The 26263-nt window shown below is 35.7% G+C and overlaps 1 protein-coding gene across 1 annotated transcript in view; it reads left to right on the top strand.

Moving 5' to 3' along the window:
* PDE7A (phosphodiesterase 7A) overlaps nucleotides 1-26263 on the top strand; it is a 119337-nt gene that overhangs the window by 50170 nt on the left and 42904 nt on the right. The window contains exons 2-3 of the mRNA XM_037745362.1: nucleotides 11221-11281; nucleotides 14466-14549. Of these exons, the coding sequence (XP_037601290.1) occupies nucleotides 11221-11281; nucleotides 14466-14549 (145 nt within the window). The remainder of the gene's footprint in view (nucleotides 1-11220; nucleotides 11282-14465; nucleotides 14550-26263) is intronic.

Genomic DNA, 26263 nt, shown 5'->3' with positions numbered 1-26263 from the left:
TGACACAATTGCACTCCAGCCTGGGCCACAGAGTGACACTCAGTCTCAAAAAAAAAAAAAAAAAGAGTTTAAAAGATTACTAGTACAAAAATTTGTCATGATTTGGTCCAAGTTTGCCTTAAGTTTAAACTTTAAAATTAAAAGTGTTGGCCTATAAGCACTTATAAACTCTCAGTTTTAGTACTGTAGAGCCTTAGAATTGGCAGAGACCTTGAAAGTCATTTGTTCTAGCCTACCCCTCAAGCTCCTGGACAGAGGCCTATTTGAGGCAGATCCTTATATGATTCTAATTGTAGAAAGTTGTAAGAAACTGTAGAAAGTTCTTAGAAAGTAACAGTCAAATTCTGTTTTTAACAAACTTGCGCCCACTGGTCCTACTTCTGCCTTATGTAATTTCCCAGAATAAAGCTAAACTTCTCCTTAGGTTATTTTATGTTACAGCAGTTTAACACCTATTCTGTCTTTCTTTTTGTTTCTTTGCCTAAAGCTTCAGTTGTAAAAGTATTCCTTATTTTGTATCCCTGTCGACATTAAAATATGTCATGTAAGCATGTATCATCCACAAAGGCCTGTATGGAGGATAGTGGAGCATCCTTGATTTAGAAACATACCTGCCCCCATTGTCTCCTGAGATTGTCTTCGCTTATTAGCTCTCATTAATTTATAATTTACACATCTTAGCTTTTTTTATTTAAAAAAAAAACTTTTAAAACATTTTCATTGTTTTATAGGTATGCAATTTATTTTGTATCAAAATGCAGACAATTCTTTTTTAAAATTTTTGTAATTCACCATATTGTTATATCTTTAATTTTTAAAAATTTTTGTAATTCAGCCTGTTGATATGCACTTTGTGTTTCATATGCAGATTTGATACATGTTTTTCTGATCTACATGCCAGTAAATAAACTGTGCAACAAGACAAGATCCAGTGCAGAGTCCTGTTAGTTACCTTAGAATTCTAACACTAGTTTGAAGAATTGGGTGGGAAGGTATTTCCACCCAAATGCTTTATCTCTGGGTATGTTTGTTCAGCTAAAAGTGTTCCTAATTGTAGCATGGAGCTCTATTTGGTTCTTAAGAATGCCACCAGAGATTTTTTTTCTAAGTGCTTCTAGTATCATAAGATGATGTTTTCTGGACCCAAATGCTTGAATTATTGATAAAGTGTCAAAGTGTTTTTTTAACTTCTCTATTCTAGGAGGAATCATTTCCATGCCATTTTCATCAAATATTGGGATACTACATGACAAAAAATTCAGAGCTCTTAAGTCAATATTAAGAAAGGTCTTAATTGAATGGCAAAACTCCCATAGTATCATAGCTTTTAAATACTTTATCAGTCATGGAACCTTTTTTCTTAGTTTCATGTCACTTAAAATTCATATCATTTGAAGAATAATAAGCCTTGGTTTTTAGTAAAAGAAATAAGCCAAAACCTTACTCTGATTTATTACTTGTTATTAAAGTAGACTGGGATTCAAAACGATGAGAGCACAGTTGGAGGGTTTTTACTATAGTGTTCACATTTTTTGTGTCATAAATTTGGTTATAGTTCTCTACAGACACTACATTTGTATAAAGAACTCTGTGATAGGCTATTTCTGTCGATGGGATTCCAAAATTATAGACACTGATGTCAATGCAGATGAGGTTAGCCTAATTTGGGCAAGAGAGGGACATGCCGAGTCTCTATATGGATAGCCGAAGGCTGTTGCCAAGATTGACAGGTGTCCTGTGAGTGGCAGAGAGCCCCGGGGACAAAATTTTCTCTTGGTTTACTTCTCTCAGAAACAATGAACAGAGTCATTTTTTTTTTTTTCCCCAATTGATCACACTCAAAATAGAGAGGTCTGCTTTTAACTCAATTTCTGATATTAGCCTTATAAACTCCAGAAAGGTAAAAAGGTTTGTACTTTCTTCTTATAGTATAAAATTCTGTTTTTGAAAGTTTAGGTGTATCTTATGCATTAATTCTTCTAGAATAGTCACCTGTTTTATTGTTACTTTGCCATGTTTTACAGAGGACTTGAGACAACTACAAATTGTTATTAATGTAAAAGAGGTAACTTTATAGAATAATAAACTACATGATTCAACTTAGGAAAAATAAACTTTTAGGAGAATTATCTGAATTATAAGCATATTTATTGTAAAAGAGATTTCATACTAAGTTGAAACAGCGTTTGTTTTTATATCATCTTACTGAAATTTTATTGTTAAAATTTGATTATAAATCACCAAGATAAGTAGTACTAAATAGATCTCAAAATAAGAAAAAGTTTTACAGCCGTTAGGTTGAGACATTAAGAAAGCTGAGATCACTACTTTAAGAAAAACTGTAACCTGAGATTTTTGTAAGATTTGAGTAATGTAAATGTGTCATTAGCAATGAAGGCTTTATGACTTTAGGCATAAACTCAATAGTTGTTTCTGTTCTAATAGGAAATGTTCTGATCTTGGAGTATTGTGTCTTGATTATTTCTGTATTACTATGTCAGACATTAATAGAAATTAGGAAGTGGATGCTGGGGGAACCATTTTAGGGTGCCAACCTATTAACTAGCATGAGAAATGAAAGCCAAGAGCCCAGTCCTGCTGAAGACCAAAGAATATTTCTTAGTGCACTTGTAAACACAGTACAAGTTCCCGTCATGGACCTTTGTGATTGCAGTTAGGTCTAGAGTTAAGGTGAAGCTGGAGTGGTCAGGGCATTTTCATTTCTAGGTTTCAAATACAGTGGAATTTAATTCTGATATAGCTAAAATTTGTTGAGAGTCCACTACAAGCTAGCTATTCATTTATAGATACCACTTAACTCCCACGAAGGGGAGGAAAATAAGGCACAGAGAAATGGTGATTTGCTCATGGCACTGAAGCTGGGAAATAAATCTAGTCTCTCAACTTTAAGCCCAGTAGAGTTTTGAGATGGTAGAAATAATCTATATAGAAATTCATTTCAGTGAGATGACTTTTAGAACTGCCCTTCTTACTGCCTCTTTTTAAATCTTCATCTCAGTTATGATTCTTTAAGTATTGTACCAAAAATAACCATCTTATATTTGCTTTTTCAAAACTTGACTGTTTTTGAGCAGTTGATAGGAAGAGAATGTGAAGGAGGAAAGGGTAGCATCCCTGGGCGAAGCACCGAGGCAGTAGGCTGATTTGAAGTGTATAGCCCAGGCCAGAAGGGCAGAGAATGACCTGCAAGCCTAAGGCCCAGGCTGCAGCCTCTTACAGATGACCGCTAGCGTTTCCCTTGAGCATTGGCCTGAGATACATTCTGCTGCTCTGTCCCATGCCCAGGCATCCTTCAAGTTTGGTTACTAGAGCCTTACTGGAAGAGAGAGTAATCAGAGGCCTTGACAGTCTCATATTAAAGCTAGTCTCATGGCAAAAATAAAAATGTTATCTGGATTTGTGCAAAGATTAGTATTACAGCTTGTTAGTTCTGTAGCAAGAAGTGAAAAGTTTGTGGCCATGTGTTAAGAATGGTTTCAAGTTAGGAAAATTTGGATTTACACCTATAGATTTAATTTACACTTCATTTTGACAAGCCTGGAATTGAATTATCTTTTAAATAAGCTCTTTGCACTGAGGATGAGGTAATGAAAATGACATTATTTTTGAACCATTTGTGTTCTTTTCAAATATTTTAGGATCATCATTTGTGTACACTGATAATCGGATGATGTCTTGTCATGGACTGCAGTCACTCCTGAGTGTTTCTTCAGTGAGCCCAAGCTATCTTTACCTCTCTGTGGGAACTCTGCAACGGTGGCCTGACTAGCTCATCTATCCCCTACCCCCACCTCTCTATACTTGACCAAAGTGGTCTTTTTAAAAAGCAAAATCTGCTAAAGTAGTTTAGCAGATTGGAATTCAGACAAGACATCCCCAGGTAGCCCACGTAGGGCCTGGCCTCTGCTCCCCAGGGCTGCAGCAGCATCTGGCTCCTCCTCCTTGCCCTTGAGCCGCCCTGGTCTTTCTGTCTCTCAGACTTGCTGGGCTTGGTTTTGTCTCACCCTTTGGCCCTCATGCCTGTTCTTCTGTCTGCACGATCTATCTTCTGTCTTCAGTTTTTGCACCATCACATTTCATCTCAGCGTCATTTTAGGGATTCTGGAAGAAGTCCTTCACCTCTTAACTAGGTCAGATTCAGGTTTTGTTGGCATTTCCTATCTCTGCTTCATAGCAGTTGTTACAGTTGCGCTTTTGTGTTTATTTACATAATTTGATTAATGCAGACTCTTGACTAAATTGCAGGCACCACAAGGGCAGGAACCTTGTCTGCTTTTATTTGATGCTTACATCCCTGCCATCTGATACAGAGCCTGGTACATATTAGCAGCTTAATAAATATTTGCTGAATACTTGAATTAACGTTTCACAAAAGGCATTTCTCAGCAGTATTATCTGCAACCTCTAGGTCATGAAGGTGGATGAATAGAGGCACACTTTGTTATTAGAAAGCTCATTCACAGCCATAAGAACAAGATTTGTACCAAAAGTATAAGTTAGGTTGCAGTTAGGGCTTGAAAATAGTATGTCCTTAATTATTTGAAAATGCACTATTAGACTAGCTTTTTTTCAATAAGTCAAAAATGAGCAAATCATAATTGTATGTAGCATAGATAAACAGCCTCTAACATTCATAAAGCAGTTCTATCTCTAAAAGAAATAAGAAGTTGAACAAATTTCAATTAAAAATTGAAAAGATGAAATAAAATGCATTAATATTTTAACATGTCACAGGACACTATGCTTGTGAAACAGGTCTATGTGAAAAGAATGAGGACATTTTTAGTACTACCAAACATTTTTTGAAAGCTGTTTTAAGGCACTCTGTTAGTGCTAAGATTATAGAAGTGTTTGAGGCCAGCCTGAGGCCTCTTTTGTCTTCATTTTGTTAGACTGTTAGGTCAGCGCTCACTAAAGTCTTTTCCCTCCCCTCTTCCAGTATTACTTAGGCAGTTCTACCCTAACCCTGGGGTTGTGACATGAAACATGCGCTGGGTAAGAAGGCTGGCTGTGTAGTGCATTCCCAAAGGAGTCAGGTGATCACTGTTGGAAGGCAGCTGCTTGAGGTCCAAGGCAGTCAGTGTCCCCTCTCTTTTGCCTCAGGACAGCTGGTTATTTATTAGACTCCTAAGAAGTTTCCCTTGCTCCCTAGTAGAAGAGAGAGATTATGCAGCGGGGTTTTGATTGATCCAATGGGAATTACATTGATCTGGTGTCTGGCCTTGGTTCTTATCAAGTGGATCACCTCTAAGGTAGGCCATCTTTATTTTTAGGATGGTGACATTCATCATTATTAGTTTACATATTTGATAGGAATGAAGTAGCTTGACGATTTTCTTCCCCTTTTACCTCAGTTTTTATTTCTGTGATTAAAAGAGCTGTGAGTTTCATCTGTCTGCCAAAGGACTTAAATTTACTACTTGTAGTTTTTATTCTTGTCCCACATGATTCCTTCTTAAGGGCTTTTTATAGCATCTTTCCTCAATATCAAAGCAGCATTCCTCAGTATCACTGCCTTAAAGAAGTTTCTATGACTAAAGAAGTTTAATTTTTAAGATTACAACATTAAGTTATACTTTTGGTATACATATCTTAAACATTCTCTCAGAAAATTTAACAACACGTGTATTTCAAGTATAATTTTGAGGATTTCTAAACAGTTATAAACTTTTTAAAAATGAAAAACCACCCTCTATCATGGTCTCCCTTAAGGTCTTGCTATTGCTAAAATATATGCCTTATCTGTAATATATTGACATAAATGTAGGATTTTGAAGTTAAATTCTAAACGTCAGGCTTGAGAAATTCTTGATAGAATGCTAGCTAACCATTCGCCATCTGGACAGGGTCTAAAACGAAAGTAAAAATATTTAAAATTATACTATTTAAAATTATTTTTTCTATACTTCTATAAAAATGATTTTATTGTTCATCTACCTCACAGCTTTCGTCTTTCTAGACTGAGAAACTGATTTTTAAGGCCACCACTTAACTAAGAAACAAAGCTTCTATAAAGTTAATTTTCTTTCTCAAGCAAGATTTTAATACCTGCTATGTAATTTTCCACATTTAAACATAACATTTTAAGCATAATTATCTCTTAACTTGTTCTTTTCTTAGTGACTATGATTGAGGAAATCTCTTAAAGAAAAATAATATATTCAGATTTTAAAATCTTTGTGTTTTAAAAGTTAAGAATTAATTTTGTTGCACTGACAGCTATTTACTCGTTTTTAAAGGATTGACTTGCCAAGTTATTGAATGAAGGTCAAGTTAATGTTAATAATACATTGGTTGTCTTGTGTTTTCAGAGACTTTACTTTTTTAGTTAGGTTTTTTTTTTTTTTTTTCTTTTTTTCTGTAGAGATGAGGTCGTCTTATGTTGCTCAGGCTAGTCTCAAACTCCTGGGCTCAAGCAATCCTTCTGCCTCAGTTTCCCAAAGTACTGAGACTATAGATGTGAGCCACTGCACCTAGCCTCTAGACTTTACTCTTTTAATGACCACCAAAAAATAAAATTGTTTTTAAACAAAAAGAATATTTTATTTTATTTTTTAATCTTTTAAAAAGGAAGAAAATGGGAAGGATACTATTTGGTAGATCAGTGCAATATTTAAGTAGTTTAGCCACTCAAGTACAAGCATGTTTTTCTAGCATATGTAAGTAAGATGACTACTATGAAAAAGCTTATTTTCCTATGTCAGAAGAACTTCACAACTTTGACTGGGCTTCATCTTTTGCTATATTATTTTTTTTTTCAGTAATGTTGCCAAAAATTTTATTCAGTGCTCCTTTGTTTAAGCCCTTTAAACATCAGTTTATGAATCTGCAAAATGGAACTAATAAAGCCTACTACTGTATAGAGATCTTGTATGGGCTAAGTGAGATTTTGTGTGAAAACACTTGGAACATTTTTTTGGCACAAGGTAGGACCACAGCAAGTGTTAGTTAATATATTATTACTCTTACCATGTAATGGAAGTGCACTTGCTTTTGCTCAATAAATCATTTAGTGGAAAACTTGGAACAAAATAAAAACAATGGCACTTAAAATATCTTTGCTGGGTTATAAAACATGTCTATCTTTAAAAGTTATGTATTAACTAATACTGGGAACCACTTTTGCACCTTTTATCATTTACCTTCAAGTCAAATCTTTTGTGGAAGAATGATTCACCCTGATTCAAGGTGAGTCTTACTAGGACACTCAGAACTCCTGCTAGTGAGACAGTGGGTCCTTTGGTGCTTTACAGTTTAACTTGTTTATGCTGCTGCCGTCAGTTTCTGATTAGCTCAGCCTCGCCCATGTTTTGACCTATACTAGTTTGCTTTACAAGCTGTTCCCAGGATGGCTAAATTAGAAAAGTCACGAGTAGAAGCTTCTCAGTTATTTCCATTCACTGGTGAAGTGAGGTGGGAGTGTGGGTGATAGCTCTGAGACTGACAGTGTGACACAGGATTTTGATGAAATTTGTTTTGCTGATATTAACAAGAAAATTCTAGTAGTATATGGTTTTTAAAATGATAATCTTTAAAGAAATCTTTGTTACAAGTGCAGCAGTCTTATATAAAAGTAGATATAATTATTTTTAAAACAACATGATTCTAACACAGAAGTCAAATGTTTGTTATAACTCATAATTTATAGTGTTTTTTTCCCAAAAAGAGTTCCTGTAGATTATTCTGCCTACCTACCTTAGACTATTCTACCTAGTGAGAGAACTTAATAATATTCATTTTAATTTTAATTCTTAAGCGGGTAGAGGAATGAATTATCACTCAGGATGTAAAGCTATGTCTTGTAGTTCAGTATAGCATTTAAACTAAGTATTTGTAGAATAGTGTTACTTACATTAGTACCTTATAATGAATAGAGTAACTTGGATATGTTGCACAGCCCTATGTAATTTGTAGCTATTTTAAAATTAAACTCTGCTTTTTTTGCTTAATAAACTAAGATTAGTACAGACTGTACCATTTTAATATCTAAATTAGTGCTTCTATAAATGAGGCTAAAATGATTACCTTCATAAGTTTAGTATGCCATGGCATGGTCTAGACTATGTGCATTACCCAGTTTTTGACTTAATATTATTTTGTGATATTTAACAGAGAGCTAGTATTGGTCAGTCTTTTACAATTCTTAATATGTGAAGTGATAAATATGATTTTTACCTTTCTAAATAGCAACTGTTGTAGTAAATACCCTTCCTACATTACAAAAATCATCATAATAATAATGTCAGCTACCCTCCTAAAGAGAATTGTTAGAGATAACAGCTTAAAGTTATTTTAACAAGTTATTTATCTAAGTTATTACTGGATACCAGCAAATTGATAGGTCATGACAAACTATTACATAATATCTGTAGTTTCGTTAATTTGCTGTAGCTGATAGAAATATTTATTGCCACATATGCCCTTCCTAGGCTACTAGGTTTACCCCTAGATTGGTGGTTTTAAGGAGAGGCCTCTGTAATATAGTAAGCTAAATATCATGGGGAGGGGATTTGCACAGTAGCTATGGGTGGTGCCTTTTAACAGTGGCTGTTTGCTCCAGAATAACTACCATGAAACACTGCAGGAGGCTTCCTTAGGATATTCTATTAGTGGAAGACACTTTAAGCATGTTGCCAGGAGTGTATTCTATATGATTTGGTCCCTTGGGATTTAAGATCATGCTTTTCTTTTGTAGATTTCTTTGTAGTAGATTTTTATTTTATTTTTTTATTTTAATTTTATTTATTTTGTGAATATATGATAATTATACACACTGCTGCAAGACTCAAAAAGTACAAAGATAAACATTGAAAAGCCCCTCTCCTATCTCTGTGTCCTTCAGCCTCCTTGGAGACACACAGTAGTGATAGAATTTTATTTTTGTTTGAAATTTTTTTCCTCTTATATTTCATGAACTGTGTTTTATTAGAACTTGTGAAATCATGTAAGATTTTAATTGATATTTTTCTCTTAAAATATAAGCATTAAAGATAAAATAATATTTTGGATAGTTGTTTTGCACACTAAATCCAAGTGAGGGCTTTAAGTACATTTTCAATATAATAATAGTAAAAAATGTGATTGTTTTCTTTGAGATTTGTAGGTATATTTTGAGGAGCTATAAATTCCGTGCCAGAGTCTTGGGAGGGAAGAGAATCATTAATCTGATATGTAAAAATACAATTTCATTGCTTTAATAAGTATTTCTTTTGTTAATGAAGGCAAGCATTTTTTTCATATTTATTGTTTTATTTTCCCCTTATGAATAGTATGTTTATGTCCTACCTATTTTTCTACAGCTTTTTAGTCGTTTTCTAATTGATTTGTAAGGCACTTAAAAATTTTTTTGGTTGGGGGATAGTAGAGGAAAATTAGCCCTTTGTTGTATCAGTTGAACTCATTTTCCTGGGTTTGAAGTTTATTCTTTGTTTATGGTATATTTTACCGTCATAATTTAACTTTTAAGTGGCCAAATTTGTCAGTGTTTCATGACTTAGGGGTTTTTATGAGATAGTTAGAAAGGCCTTCCTATTTAAGACTTTTAAAAATACAGTCCTGTTTTCTTTTAATATTTTTGTGCTTTAATTTTTAACATTTAAATCATTGTTCTATATATAATGTATTTTGGAGTGGGACGGTAATAATACACCTTTATGTTTTTCTAGACAGCACCATGTAATCTAATGTTATTTATTAAAAATCAATATTTCTGCCACAGATTCTAAGTCCTGTATTTATCATGTACAGAATCACTGTATACTCTTGGATTTGCTTCTAGAGCCTCTGTTGATTATTTTCTCTATTTATTTGCAGTGTCACACTACTTTGTTAATATCCCATGGTGCTAGTTCATTCACCCCCTCCCCCCTTTTTTTTGAGGCTAGGTCTCTCTCTGTCTCTCAAGGTGAAGTGCCATGGTGCCATCATAGCTCACTGTAGCCTCCAAATCCTAGGCTCAAGGGATCCTCCTGCCTCAGCCTCCCAAGTAGCTGGGATTACAGGTGTGCATCACCGTGGCTGGCCTATTACTACTTAAAAGAAATGTTGTTGCTTGTTAATTTAACTAATTTTACTGATCACTTTTGACATGCTAGGCACTGTTCTAAATGTTGGGATTTATCCTAGATCTGGGAATATAGCAGTGACTGAAGTAGCTGTCTCCACAGAGCTTAGATTCTATGTCTAAGCTCTGATTTGGTCAATTTTATCTTCCTCATTTTAAAATCTATCCTCATTTATATCCATTCTGTTAATCACTAATTTATTTATCAGTTGTTACTGATTTATTTACCAAACTTTTATTTAGAACTTACTAAATAATAGGTCTTGTTTTAGAAACCAGGGATGCAGTGATGATAAGACAAACATAAGTTTCTGCTCTTGGGGAGCTTTTATTTTAGTAACACATTGACAAGATAACGTTGGCTGCATGCAACACAGAGGACTGAGATAGGGAGCTCTGGAAGAGGCTGGGTTCCAGGTGGCTCTAGATTTGCTTGTCAGGGAATCCCTCTCTGAAGAGGTGACGCTTTGTCTAGAACCTGCAAGGTAAGAAGGGAACAGTGAAGCAGTGATCCAGGATGAGGGAACAGCAAGTGGAAAGGCTGTATATTTGGTACAGATGAGGAAAAGCAAGGAGGCCAGCTTGGCTGTCTCCTAGCAGTGGGGAAGGCCAAAGTACAAGAGGGCACAGAGGTAGGCAGGTCACAGAGGACTCTTCAAAATTAAAGCTTGGGGAGCCCCAAGTGTAATGGGGAGCCATTGGACAATTTTGAGCAGAAGCTGAAATGCTTGCTTTTGCTTTTATGTGAAGCATGGAGTGGGGGCCAAAGAGATGCATCAGGAAAGCCAGTGGATTGTCCTTTCCTTTCTTTTCTATTAATATTTGGCAACTCCTATCAGTCCCTTTTGCGTCAACTCAAATGTCACCCCAAAACCTTTACCAACTTACTCAAACAGATTAATTTTTCAAAGAGAGGCTGTATGTGCCTCTCTTTGTACCCATTTTTATGGTAGTTCTTAACCATACTGTATTGCAATTTGTCATCCTCCTACCCTAGAGAGTCCAAGGACAGGTACCATATCTAATTTCGTTTTGTGTACCCAACTTCTCTTGCACAGTGCTTCACAAATAATAAATGATAAATACATGTTTATTAAGTTGAATCATATTTGTCATATGTGTATTTTTTTTTGTAGAGGCGTGGAGCTATTTCGTATGACAGTTCTGATCAGACTGCATTATACATTCGTATGCTAGGTAAGCATTGTTTATTTTGTACCAATATCACTTAATTTTGTTATTTTCTTTTATTTGAATTTGAGGTATCTTTCGTTAGGTGGCTTTTCATAGCTGTTGGTAGCAGAAATATCCTATTACCTAATGGAGTTTAGAGTCTGGAAACCAATATTGAATGTGATGTGAATAAAGAGAGGTATTTTAGAGTTATAGGTAATTGAGAAATCTTTGGCTTAATACCTGGGACACTGTCATTAGTACACATTTTTAAATTGCGTCTTGAACATTCTTCATAGAAAATAGTCTTAGATTTGTAGTGACTAAATACCAAGTAGATGAATGCCAGCATGGACAAAGGTGAGGCCATGAAACACCTCAGATAGTCCTATTCTCAATTGGCTGGCAAGGAAGACCATTTGACTGCTTCTAGTTCTGGTGCTTAAGTTTTTTATATATTACTCAATTCCACAAGGTAGAATGAATTTAGATATGTGCATATATATGTCTAATTTTCTTTCGCTCTTTTTCTCTGTACCAGATTTCTGTCTTCATCCATGTCTCCTTCATCCTTGCACTTAAACTCATATTATTAAACATGCATATTAAGATTCCAACAGGCAAATTTATTCACTTTTTGCTAGAAGACTCTCCCACGACTTCTCCTCAGCTCAGAATTCCTCCCTCAACTTTATGATATTGATCCATCCTTATTCTTCACCTGCTTTTGTTTTTTCTTTGCCACCTTCACTAATTCCTTTTCTTTTCTTTTTTTTTTTTTTTTTTTTTTTTTTTTGAGACGGAGTTTCACTCATGTTACCCAGGCTGGAGTGCAATGGCGCGATCTCGGCTCACCGCAACTTCCGCCTCCTGGGTTCAGGCAATTCTCCTGCCTCAGCCCCCTGAGTCGCTGGGATTACAGGCACGCGCCACCATGCCCAGCTAATTTTTTTCTGTATTTTTAGTAGAGACGGGGTTTCACCATGTTGACCAGGATGGTCTCGATCTCTTGACCTCGTGATCCACCCGCCTCGGCCTCCCACAGTGCTGGGATTACAGGCTTGAGCCACCGCGCCCGGCCACTAATTCCTTTTCATACTTTCAAGCTGTAGTACTTGCCTCAGTTCTTTTCTACTCCAGTACATATTTTTCCTTTACAAATGTGCAGCCTTTTTCTCCTTGCTGTCTCCATCTTTCTCTAACAAACATGTTCAGGATTTTGCTGTCCTTAAGACAGAGCTTTGGATTCATATTTTCTTTAACTCTGTAGAACATCTCCATGTGAATGTTATAAATATCTCAAACTTAACATGTCTAAAGTGAAACATTTGTTTCCCATGTCTGTCTGTTTCTGCAGTCTTTTGCCATCTCAGTAAATATAACCCCCTTCTTCCAGTCCTCAGGTCAGAAACCTCAAATCATATTTGACTTTCTGTTTCTTGCATACTCCATATTGAATTCATCAGCATATCCTACTGGGTGATACCTTAGAATATACCCAGAATCTCACCACACCAATGCTGTTGCCACCACATTTGTTACTTACTTCTTAACTGAAGGCCCTGCATCTACCTTTGTTCACTGACTCTCTTCTCATCTCACTCCTCTGTTCAGAAATCTCTGATAGCCGCGAAGATCCAGCATGATCTGACCCCGCTGCCTCTCCACCCCACCCACACCGGTTCCCTTCACTCACCTTGTTCCTGCCATGCCGGCCTCTTGGCTTGCCCTTGACTGTGCCAAGCATGCTTCTGTCTCAGGGAGTTTACGCTGGCTCTTCCTCGTGTCTGGAAGCCTCTTCCTCCCTGGCTCACTGCCTCACTTGCTTCAGGTCCCTGTTCAGATGGCTCCTTTTCAGTGAGGCCTTCTCTGACTGTACTAATTAGTCACCCTCCTCTCTTTATTCCTCTTACATTTAGTTTTCTCTGTGTGACTCATCAACTTCCATAGACCGAAATTTGGTATTTATTATTTGTGTCACACACAAAAAGATAAGCTTCATGAGGACAGTGACAGGGACTTTTTGTATTTTTCTCACTGCTCTGTGCTTGATGTGTTAACATTGTTGCAGCATGAAGGAATGGCCACAGGACAGGTGACCTGTCATTTTGGGATGGAATTATAGTTGATGAAGTGAGCCTTGGAGGAAATGATGGTCTTACTGAAACAGAGTAAGCAGGAGAGCCCTCTAGGCAAGCAGAATTGCAAGAGCACAGGGATTGAGGCTGAAGATTTAAAGGTTATGAATTTGGAGGCTCTAAAAGTGTAGTGGGAAAAGTGCTGTCCTTGAAACCCATGGAGCTAGGTTTAAATCCTGGCTTACCCTTTGCACTAGCTTTGTGGCATGGAGCATGCTATTTAACTTCTCGAAGTCAAGTTTTTGAATCTGTAAAATGAAAATTAAGATTCCTATCTCTGAGGGTTGATTAGAAAAGAAAAGAAAAGAATGCCTGTAAAACACAAAAAGAGTGTATAGAACATGGTTGCTATGGTTATGTTGCTGTATAGAGAAATAAATCTGGAAGTAATGTGGGCACATGTAGGAACAACACTGAGCTTATGAAGACCAAAGTTTAAGGCTCAGCTAAAGGCCTTGGGTGCACCCACTGTCAGTGAGAAAGGAGTGATTAATCAGATTGACTTTACAATAAAGTCTTTAACTTTTAAAGTTTTTATACATTTATGAAATTATAAACTGCTTGAAAATAAGTAATGTATTTTACATTTTTCATGTCCCTTTTAGCCCATAATATAGTGCTAGGCACAGAGTCAGCTCTTAATATAATATATTGCTTCTTGCTGCGGCTTTCTCAAGTTTTGTGCTGAGGATTTTCAACCTGCTGTAAAACAGATACTGTTTTCCAATGGCCTTTTTTTTTTTTTTTTAAGTTGCCCATGTGAATAATATGTTAGGTCATCTTATGCACTTGAATCATCTTTCAGAAGTCTAACCTATTAAAATATAGATTATTGTAATTATTATTGTAGGGATAGATTTTTTAAAATCCTATTCATTCAGCCTTACAATTCATTCCTGAAATTTTGTGAACCCTTTCAAATACATCAGCTCTCAACTACCTGGTTTCAGATATATCATCAGTGGGCTGTTACTTATGAATATGATATCATGTGGACCTTTGTTGCATATGGAAGCTTCTTCCCAAATGACAACCTTATAAACTTACGTTTTATTTTTGATTCTGTCCAGGAGATGTACGTGTAAGGAGCCGAGCAGGATTTGAATCAGAAAGAAGAGGTTCTCACCCATATATTGATTTTCGCATTTTCCACTGTAAGTGTTGGTAGACATGAAGTTTAGACTTTCACTAAACTTTAACTTTTAATAAAATTACATTGTTTTCCAAGGGAAAAAAAATCCAGAAAGAAACCATATTATGTTTGGAATGTTTTTAAAAACGAAGTCATGTAAATGACACTATTTCTAGGTAACATTAGTAAATGCTTAGAGACAACTTTAGAAGAGGAAGATACTAAAATATGAAAGTTGATATAGCTTTTCTCCTTTCTAATTTATTACATTGTTTTCTTCTTTAAAAAATTGTTTTATTCCAAATGGTTTGTCTTTGCTACTTCAAATAAAATGGTTTTGTGCAAATGATATTTTATGAAGGTATTTCAGTAGTTTAACAAGGTGTTATCTGTTAGGTTTATTTGAAAATGTACATCACCTTTAAAGATGCTTGGTAGAATGCCTATTTCAAAAACAAACATTCTATGTGGATCTGGCCTGTAATAGAGGGAAAGGGAAAAAACAGAACTTCTAAATGCCTTAAATACTAAGCATATTAAATCTGTTTCTGGAGGAGTTCAACTTTCTCTAATGTTGGCTAAAGTAATTTGGATTGATACTCTAAAAAAAATGAGAAAAACTATTCAAAATGTAAAAGATGTGTATGTATTCAAATACTATCTGAATGCTGTTGAGGCAGAGAGATAAGCCCAGCACTTCAGGCCACTTTTCTCCTTAGTAGCATGTGCTGATTCTGGGAAAGGTGGAGAGAAGATGAGCAGAACTTTTTATGGACACTTAGGGCTAGAGAAACAAAAACAGGTGTTTACAGCCCAGCAAGGTTGGAAGATTGGTGTTGATAAACCACTCAGGCTTAGTTTGGAATCCTAAAGTGCTATGCCTTAGAAATAAGTCCCAACTTTGAAATATCTTACTTACTGAATACATTAGGGTGATCTGTGACTCATGTTTCTAGCCACCTGCAGGACAGAGATGTTACTCATCCCTTAAGTTTGCTAGCTGCAAACACAGCCCTGGGACATGTCCTAGGCAAAGACTAGTCAGGGCTTTGCATTCTTAAGACATCAGTAAGAATGTGCAGGAACACTCAGGGCCTCTGAGGACGATTACTTCTCCCGATAACAAATGACCCTAAAACTTACTGGCATAAAACAACCATTATTTTTAATGCTCTTGATTCCAAGAATCAGGAATTCAGTCAGAGTATATCAGGTTTGTCTTGCCTATGCTCGACAGTGTCTTGGTCTTTGATTGAAATGGTTTAGACAGCTAAAAATGGCTGGGATAGTGGCACTGGAGCCTTATGTCCAGGGCCTTGGTCCCTCTCCTGTCATCTCCTAGGGCTGGAACCTCTAAGATGACTTCTGCACTCTTAGGTGTGGTGCCAGCGTTTTTCTCTCTCCATAAATGGCAGTCTCAGGGAAGACTTAGGGTAGTTGGACTAATTACATGATATCTGCTTTCTCTGAGAGCAAGCATTTCAAGAAAGAGGAAGTGTGGGGACTCGAGTGTCTGAAGATCTGGGCCTAGACCTGGCATAGCATCACATTTCCATATTCTGTTGATTAGCTGTGTCACACAGCTTGCTCAGAGTCATGGAAAGAAGACACAGCCCTCCCCCCACCCTGATTGTCAAAGGGTACAAGGTCAAAATCTTTTTAATCTCCCATTCTTTAATCTGGCACAAAATGTTTTGAAAAGGTAATTAAGATCCCAGAAGGAGACGAGAGAGAAAATGTAGCAGGAGCAGTCTTTAAAGAAATAATGGCTGAGAAATCTCTATAAGTTGATAAAAGACATTGAAGCACAGATTCAGGAGGTGGTATAAATCTCAAGCAGAGTAATATTAAAAGAAAATCACACGCAAGTGTACCGTAGTACAACTATGAAAACCAAAATCAAAGAGAGAATTAAAAGTAATGAGGGGTGGTGGACTATTACTTTCAAAGGAGCAATTATGAGATTGCCAGAAACAGATTTTTCATTTTCCACAGAAACTAGAAGGTAGAAGGCAAAAGAAAGATAACTCTGATGTGCTAGAAAAAAATAAACTGTCAAACTAAAAATGTCATCGTCATCCACAAACTCTGAAAAGGACACACTTCACAATTTATTATGTAAGGCTAGCATGTAATCTTGATACTACAACATGACAAGGATATGCCAAGAACAGAAAATAACAGCCAAATCGCTCATGAATATAGATGAAACATTCTAAATAACATCTTACCAATTATATCTATAACACAACGGGAGAATAATATGTTTTGACCCAATTTGTATTTTTCCAGGAATATAAGGTTGGTTTAACAGTGAAAAATCAATCAGTGTAATTCACTATTTTAATAGAATAAAGGGGAAAAGTTATGGATAGGTTAATACGCGAATGCTGAAATGGCAGTGCTAAATGCCAGGATGACCAAATCCTAAGAAAAACATTTGATAAAATTCAACATTTGTTCTTCCTTAAAATTCTTAGCAAGCTAGGAACAGAGAAAAACTTCAACAGTCTGAAACATTATCTGCAAAACTAGCAAACATCATATTTAATGGTGCAATATTAAAACATTCTTTCTGAGATGAGAAATTAAGAATATCTTTCATCATCTTTTCTATGCAGTATGTCAGAGATCTTAGCCAGTATAATAATTCAAGAAAAAGAAATTAAAAGTATAAGGGTTAGAAAAGAAAAAGTATCATTTATATAGATGACATAGTTATGTTCTTAGAAAATTGTTAGGATTAACAAGTGAATTTAGCAGGTTTCCTGGATACAAAGTATGTAGTTGTATTTCTGTAAAGTAACTGAGAAAATTGAGATAATATATAATTTGAATTTACATCAAAAAATATCAAATATGTAGGGATAAATCTAAAGATATGTAGATAAATCTAAAGATATTTTATATCTGCCTAGAAAACTGTAAGACATTACAGAGGAAAAGTAAAGATAAATAGAAGTATATAGGCTGTTGTTTATGGATTGGAAGATTCAGTATTTAAAGATGTCAGCTTTTCTTCTTTTCTAAGTTGATCTGTATAGGTTTAGTGAAATCACAGTGAAAATCCCAGCAGTTTGATTTTTTTTTTTAAATAAAATCAACAGGTGATTTTAAAACTTACACAAAAGTTGAAAAAACCAAGAATAGCCAAGACAGGAAGAAGGACCAAACTATAGAGTTTACATCTCATAGATATCAAACTTATAAACAATTAAGTCAGGGTGATATTATTCAAGTACTGACAAGTAAAGGCATACTGTAGAATCCAGTATATGGATATTTAATTTGTGTTGGTAATGCAGTGGGTAGAAGATAAATAATGCAGTGGGTAGAAATAGTGATTTCATCAAATCAAGTGGATACCCATATAGGGAAAAAAAAAATGAATCTTGGCCCCTGTTCACACCATATATTTAAAAATAACAAAAAAAACCCACAAATTTTGACTGATAAACTTTGCCAAATTATGCTGATAATTCAGGTAAGATGAGGAATGCTAAATCAATAAGATTGACTTAGCAATGTGGACATGGTGGTAGCGGAAGCCTGAAATTAAAGTGAATTTAAGAGAGAACAGAAAGATGGGAATTAGATATAGCAAGGACACACAACTCTTTTAGAAAATTTTGGTGCAAAGTAAAGGGAAGAAACAAGAGAGGCAACTGACAAAGGAAATAGGACACTGAAACTACAAATTAATAGCAAAGCTAGAAAACAAAAAATCCTGGTCACCTGGAAATTTTTCAAATTCTGAAATAAATACTTATTGGGTCAAAGAGGTAAACTATAAAAAGGTGACAATTTAAGACTATATATGAAAACCTGTGAAATTCAGCTAACATAGTGCTTACAGGAAAATTCATTGCCTTAAAAATACTACATGCATAAATGAGAAAGAATGAAATAAGTCAACTAAGTAGTCAACTCAAAAAGTTAGAAAAATAATATCAAAATACACCTAAGATAAAGTAAGTAGTTGATAAAGATAAACAGAAATCAATGAACTAGAAAACTAAAATAAAAGTTAGAATTCTATGGCCGGGCGCCATGGCTCATGCCTGTAATCCCAGCACTTTGGGAGGCTGAGGCGGGCGCATCACAAGGCCAAGAACTCAAGACCATCCTAGCCAACAATATGGTGAAACCCTGTCTCTACTAAGAATTAGCTGGGCATGGTTGTAAGATGATGCCAGTGCACTCCAGTCTGGTGTAGATCGAGACTTCATCTCAAAAAAAAAAAGCAAAAGTAGAACTCTATTATAACTAAGAGCTGGTTGTCTGCAATAAGACAAATAAGTTGCTAGCTAACTTAATCAAAGGCTGAATGGAGCTAATATGCATACACAAAGTAAAAAATAAGAGGGGAGAATACCACAGATAAGGAGAAAATAAAAGAATCAAAATGGATTACTTTACTTGACCCCAAAAATATATTTGAACACTTGTATGATCCAGAAAATCTTCTTAAAAATTAGTTTATCAAAACTGAATGTGTGTTCTGGGATCCTCAAGACCATTTTGGGGGTCTGTGAGGTTAAAACTGCCTTCTTAGTAATGCCAAGATGTTATTTGCCTTTTTCGCTTCTGTTCTCTCTCAAGGGTACAATGGAGTTTTCTAAGGCTGCATGACAATGTCTCAGTACATTCCATGTATTAGCAGATATGAGAAACAGCCAAACATTTCTCACTAAATTTTTCTTTGTTTTGGACAATATGGTTATTCTTAATAAAAATGTTATTTATGTATAACATGTTACAGGTTTACAGTAATAAATATTTTATATTTTTAAATACTATTTAGCCATTAAATATTTTCAAATAAATTTTGTTTTATATATTTTTAAATTAACTAAATATTTAAGTAATAAAATTTTAATTTCTGTGTGGTAAATATTGACAGCTGTAACCTACATAAAGTTATTGGATTGTCAATAATTTTTAAGAGTGTGAGAGTCCTGAGAACCAACGTGTTAGAGAAAGTTGCATAAGAGTTACCTCTCTAAAAGCCTGAGGGCCAGGGATTTTACAGGCAAATTATTTAAGATCTTGAAAAGATTGGTGATTAGTTTCAAAGCTCTTTAAATTTTCAGATTACAAAAAGGGAACCATTCAGAGTAACTTTATAAACCAAATGCAACTTTTTAGAAGTATAATATTCTCACTACAAATGTCAGTACAAAAAAATATTTTAAAAATACTAGCATAAGGGATTTCCGACAGCATGAAGGAATACTTCAGCCATAGTAGGGTTGTCTCAGGAGAGGAAGCAAGGATGATTCAATACATAGTTTTTCTGCAATAATGTAGCAGAAATGGTAACACTGGTTGCTTCCAGGATGGAAACTGGGTGGCTCAAGGAGATGGGAGGGGCAAGAAACTTTATTGTAGACCTTTTGAATTTTGACTCAATGTGAATGTATTGCTCATTGGAAAGTTTAAGTAAAACTATTTTTTGATGTTGGAATAAATAAGGATTGGCTGTGGGTAAGGAAATCAGTAAAAAGTCTAAATTATGATATTTGTATTAAAAAAAAGTACAATTGTTTTGGAGTCTCCAGCCTACCCCCTAACTTACTGAATTTAGTGAAATAAGAGAATTTGAAAAATATAATTGTTAGAAGTTTTAAATAGGGGACATAAAGGGACTTTTTGGTGGTGGTGGGGCATTAAAATGATTAGATTGTTAGAAGTATCTCTAATGAAATTAAAATAGGATGTATAGTATCTAATTTACTAGGAAACCAGGAGCAAATGAATCTAAAAGACAAGATAAGAGAGGGAAGACCAAACACGTCAGTATTACTAATAAAGATAAATGGGTTAAATGTTCCTTTTAAGAGATAATTAAGCTGAAATTGGATAATAAATGAAACTTAATGACAAAAAATGGTTCAAAATAACATGAAGCAGAACCAGGCTTGAGGTTTTGGTGCCTATACTTATATCCTGATCCACTGATTTGGAAGCTTTGTAGTATGGTATTTAGAACATTGGAGGCAGCTCAGTGTTAAGAGCAGCAGATTATCCTCTCGATCTCGTCATGCTGTTCATAAAAGGTGACAAATGTGTAAGACTGTAAGTTGTAGTTGAAAATGGACTGTTGCTATAGAATTGGTCCTGCAGTTATTATAAAACAAGAATATGTCTGTTTAACCTACCATGGTAATATAATTTAGAGGGGTTTTTTTTTAATAGAGAAAAATGAATTATTCTTTGCTGCTTATAATAGGTTCTGCTTATCACACAGCTTGGAATTCTTTTTGAAATTGTAATCTAGTGTGTTTTGTGAAATGTGATCTAATCAGAGAAATGAGCACATGCTCCTGCTATGACTAAAATCTGTTAGCCATCTTCAGGCCAAATTCCGCTGACTCTTCTGATTGTCCTAAACATTTGCCTGAACTACTTCTCTGTAGGAGTTAGTTTACAAAACTTTTTCTTAATTTTTTTTTTTTTTTTTTTTTTTGAGACAGTCTCACTCTTCACCCAGGCTAGAGTGCAGTGGCTTGATCTCAGCTCACTGCAGCCTCCGCTTCCGAGGTTCAAGTGATTCTCTCACCTCAGCCTCCCAAGTAGCTGGGATTACAGGCACATGCTACCACGCTCAGCTAATGTTTTTGTATTTTAGTAGAGATGGGGTTTCACCTTATTGGCCAGGCTGGTCTTGAACTCCTGACCTCAAGTTATCTGCCTGCCTCGGCCTCCTAAAGTGCTGGGATTACAGGCGTGAGCCACCTCTCCCAGCCAGTTTAACTCTAGGCTTGAGTTTATGCACAGTAAAGTTGATCTGCCTTGGACTTAATGACCAGGGGGATTATCCCTCTTTTCTTTCCAAATATGAATCTTAAGGTTTCTTCCTTGTGGCATATTTCTTTTCTCCCTTGCACTAGTTGAAGATATATTTATGTGGAGGCAAAGTTGTTCTTTTTTACCCCTCTTCTTCTCTGTGAATTTCCTTGGATTAGGACACCTGTGATTTATGCCACAAACCCATTCACTTCCTGTTGTCTCAGACTTGGCAAAGGTAGAAACACTAAAGCAACCTTGCAGGATGAGTTCAAACTTCCAGAGGTACTGAAGCTTTGAAAGACTGTAGTGTGTCCTCTACTGTATATAATTAAAAATAAGACTATTTCTCCTATTGATACAAAAATTTACATGTGTGCTGAAATAAAAATAGTTTCTAGGTGTTTTGATTGCAAAATCAAAACAAATTAGATATGTGTATTAAATTCATTGAAGCTAGAATTTTCTGTGCTTACAGCTCCTCAACCCACTTATTTTGTGCACCTCTTTACTTTTACCCTAAAATCACTGTTAATTTTCCTGTTGTAAAATTGTCTGTTTCTGTTCTTTCAATTACTTAAATCCAGTCTCATTAAATTCTTTGGATTTTTGTATGCTAACATAGCCTGTCATATTCATCTCTTCTCTGCCTCCTTATCTCTTCTCCCCCTTAAACTAATCGTTTATCACCACTGTCTGAGCTTATTCTGGTATTCTTCTAACTAACCATTATCCCTGCTTTCAGGATATCTGTCCTTTGTTTCTTTCTTTCTCTTTTTTTGAGACAGAGTCTTGCTCTGTTGCCCAGGCTAGAGTGCAGTGGCTCAATCTTGGCTCACTGCCGCATCCACCATCCAGGTTCCAGTGATTCTCTTACCTCAGCCTCCTAAGTAGCTGGGATTACAGGCACCCAACACCATGCCTGGCTAATTTTTCTATTTTTAGTAGAGACAGGGTTTCACCATGTTGGCCAGGCTGGTCTTCAACTGCTGACCTCAGGTGATCCACCTGCCTTAGCCTCCCAAAGTGCTGGGATTACAGGCATGAGCCACCATGCCCAGCCAGTATTTCTTTTCTTTGATCTACCCTCTACCCTTTACCCAGGGTCAGTTCTTTTTAAAGAGAGAGCTTAAAATATGGAGGGAAATGAATATCAGCATGTTAAATACATATGGTATTAGTATATTTATTAAAACTACTACTGATAATTTTGTTTATTTCTTCTATGTGCTGTATCTGTGAGGTGCTGCTGAAATTTTTTTTGAAGCTGTAACAGTTTTAACTTGTTTCTGGAGTATAATTTTCTCCATATTGAACATATTCTGTTTACTAAATTTACCTAGAAATTAGACATCTACATTACAGTATCAAACTTTTAGGATTTTTTTGTATGTACAGTTTATTATAAGCAATGTTTGGGTTTACATTATGAAGACACATTATCCTGTGAGCCAGCTGACATCCAAGAAACCTGACCAATTAAGGAGCAATTATAGGCCCCAAAATTAACAAGAACATCAACTATTTTATTATGTAGATGCCACAGTCTTTTGTACCATGAATTATTGTGGTTCGGATTGTTATTGTCATAGTCCTTATTCTGTTAAGGCCTATAAATTTATCTTCACAATAGGATTTGCTATAGGCCTTCTCGGCCAGCAGGTTCTGACTTTAAGAGTCTTTTCTGAAAGGGTATCAAGAGGCAAACGAAGACAGTCAGTTGAGCACAGAAACATTAAACACAAGAAACAATGCTCCTCATATCTAAACAGATTTCTATCAAATTTAGAAACTTAATAAGCTAAGGAGCTGGTGGAAGAAGTTCAAATTGTTACAGACTTTGTAGAGGGCAGTTGGTAATGTGTAGCACCTTTAAACTTTTTTTCTCTTTGATTTCACCACTAGAAATGTATGCAAAGGGAATAATCATATATAAATGTTAATGTATGTGCAAAGACATTCACTTTGGCCTTGTTCATAATAGGAACATGTATTAAGTTAGGGTATTATTCACTGAAGTGTTTAGAGGTTGATATGGCTTGGCTGTGTCCCCACTCAAATCTCATCTTGAATTGTATCTTCCATAATTCCCATGTGTTCTGGGAGGGACCTGGTGGGAGATAATTGAATCACAGGGGCAGTTTCCCCCCATACTTTTCTCTTGGTGGTGAATAAGTGTCATGAGATATGATGATTTTATAAAGAGTTTCCCTTTCGCTTGGCTCTCATTCATTCTTGCCTGGTGCCATGTAAGACGTGCCTTTTGCCTTCCGTCATGATTGTGAGGCCTCCCCTCTTATAAACTACCCAGCATTATCAGCAGCAGAGTAATACAGAGGTGAAGGACTAGAGTGTTTATAACCTACCCTCAAATGTTCAGAAGAAAGAGTTAGGTGTTTTACACACACACACACACACACACACACACACACACACTGAAAATAGTAAGACAAATGTTAACAGTGCATATCTGAGTAAAGAGCATTCTTGGCTGGTGTGGTGACTCACGCCTGTAATACCAGCACTTTGTGAGGCTGAGGCAGGTGGATCACCTGAGGTCAGGAGTTCGAGACCAGCCTGACCAACATGTTGAAACCCTGTGTCTACTAAAAATACGAAAATAAACCAGGTTGGTGGCACATGCCCATAATCCCAGCTACTTGAGAGGCTAGGGAGGCTAAGGCACAGGAATCGCCTGAACCTGGGAGGCGGAGGTTGCAATGAACTGAGATCACACCACTGTACTCCAGCCTGGGGGACAGAGCAAGACTCCATTTCAAAAAACAAAAGCAAAAAAACTCATCTCTAGTCTGCTCTAAATTTGTCTTTAAACTTAATAAATCATTTTTTAGTTGCACATTATTTTTAAGTTAGATACTAATACCTTTAAACATAAAATTATTATAATTCCAGTCCACATCCCCATTAGAAAGTCTGATGTGTTCTTTTGAAAGATCCTGGCATGATTATTAAATAGTAATGGAAATTGTCAGCTTGACAGTTCTCTTTATGGAATTTGCCAAAGCTCATTGACGTCATCCAGACTGGAGGGCTTGGTCTCTGCCAACATCCAACAAGATGTAACACAAGGAATATGTTTCTTTACAGTGTTTCTCATGGCCACACAAATGCAGTTTTTTCCATTTTCTTTTTGCTCTTGGGACACAGTAATGTTCCAGTCCATGTAAGTATGTTTCACTCATAATCATGAGCTCTGTATTCATTTTAGCAGTTTACTTCATCCCATGCTAGGGCAGAACGGGGGAGGCGGGGAACCTTTCAAGATATTTACACTGTAGCCTAAAAGCTCTTAACTTCAGGCTTTTAGTTTTATTCATCTTTTTATTCTGGTCTCTGGCCTGTGCTGGCTCTTAGTAGAGACTGAATATATTTTTCTTGCATTGAATTGACTGTGGTTATATATCTCCTACAGTTAGATTTTATAGGGGCCTGTTTGTAGTTCTCTCCATATAATCTGTATTAACTGTTAACCAAGTTCAGGTTAACTTGCCAGCCTGTGCTTATAGCTATGGTATTGTAGACTAAGATCTTGCTGCCTTTCTGTTGAATCATGTGTCTCATGTTGTCTTTATTACAGTGACTGTATGAAAGCATACAGAATTTTCCCTAAATTTCCCTTAGTTCCTCATGTACATTTGATTTGAAGTTGTTTCCTGTTTTTCTTATAAGACTGTATTAGACTTCGATTATTTGTTTCATACTTAGTTGTATTATCACATGAAAGAACATGTTTCATAAAAGCTTATATCATACTGATTATATTGTCTTAGTTTATCTCAGTCTTTAATATCTAATAACTCCCATAAAGGGCAGATTCTATTTATTTTGAAGCTTTTAGTGCTTTTCCTTTTTAGGTGTACAAATTGTTTGCTCAGCATTTCCCTCAGCCATGCAGTTTTCTTCAGTATTGTATTTTTCTCTTATCTTAACTTTCATACTGTACTGCATGGTCATTACTTTCCTATTCACAAGCATACTTTTTTCCAGCCATTATCTGTTTGGTCTGCTAAAGCAGCTGTCCATCATTTGTAATTTAGTCTCATTCAAACTCGAGCTTGCCAGCTTGTGCTTGTAGCTATGGTATTGTAGACTAAGATCTTATTTGTCTGGAGCGTCTATTAAATTGTAGTTTGTTCCCAATCATTCATTTCTCTTGAAATCACATCAGGTTGTTTCAAAGCCAGCATTTCTTTAATAGTTCATGGCGCTATCCCAGGAAACAATAATTCCATGTCCCTTTTTCCTGTCTTTTCTGTCACCCATGCTCCTATCTCCTTTCTAGTATAATTCCTTACAAAGTGGTGCTTGTAGAGATTAGCACTGCTGTATTGAATTGCATTAGGAAACAGAGGATTCTGCCCCATGTCTGTGTAGTTTTTTTAAACTTTTATCTGGTTCCCAGGTGGTTCAGAAATGCCTACATTTGAGAACCACTAATCTTTGTTTCTTATTTGCCCTAAGGTTGAAGGAACAGAGTGTTTTGTCTTATAGATATCTTCCCTAACTTGATAGCATAAATTATGGTATTGACCAATATGTATTGGATCTTAATACAATTTAATGGTAGTTTAATTTTGCTTGTGCTTTGGGAATTTGATGAAATTGGAAATTCAGCTTAAGGCTTTATTTAGTATGTTAAGTTTTGAAGGAAGTGCATTAAGACTTTGTGTACTTTTTCATTTTCTCAGCTTACTTTAATGAGGGAATTAAGAATTTAATGACTGAGAAGCTAGGCTATGTTCAACGTCTTGAGTTTCAGCATAAGAGGGATCTGGTATATCCTATATCTATAGGATCCTATATCCCAGCTCTGAAGAATAATAATGCCTAATCCGTAACAATAAGAGTAATCTTTTTATAGTGTTTTATACCTCCTATTTTATTAAATTTTTTCAAAGTGAACATTGAATTCTGCATAATCTAAAA

This window comes from Cebus imitator, unplaced genomic scaffold (genome assembly GCF_001604975.1).
Source record: "Cebus imitator isolate Cc_AM_T3 unplaced genomic scaffold, Cebus_imitator-1.0 Scaffold198, whole genome shotgun sequence".
Taxonomy (NCBI): domain Eukaryota; kingdom Metazoa; phylum Chordata; class Mammalia; order Primates; family Cebidae; genus Cebus; species Cebus imitator.
This window is presented reverse-complemented; position numbering and strand designations above follow the sequence as displayed.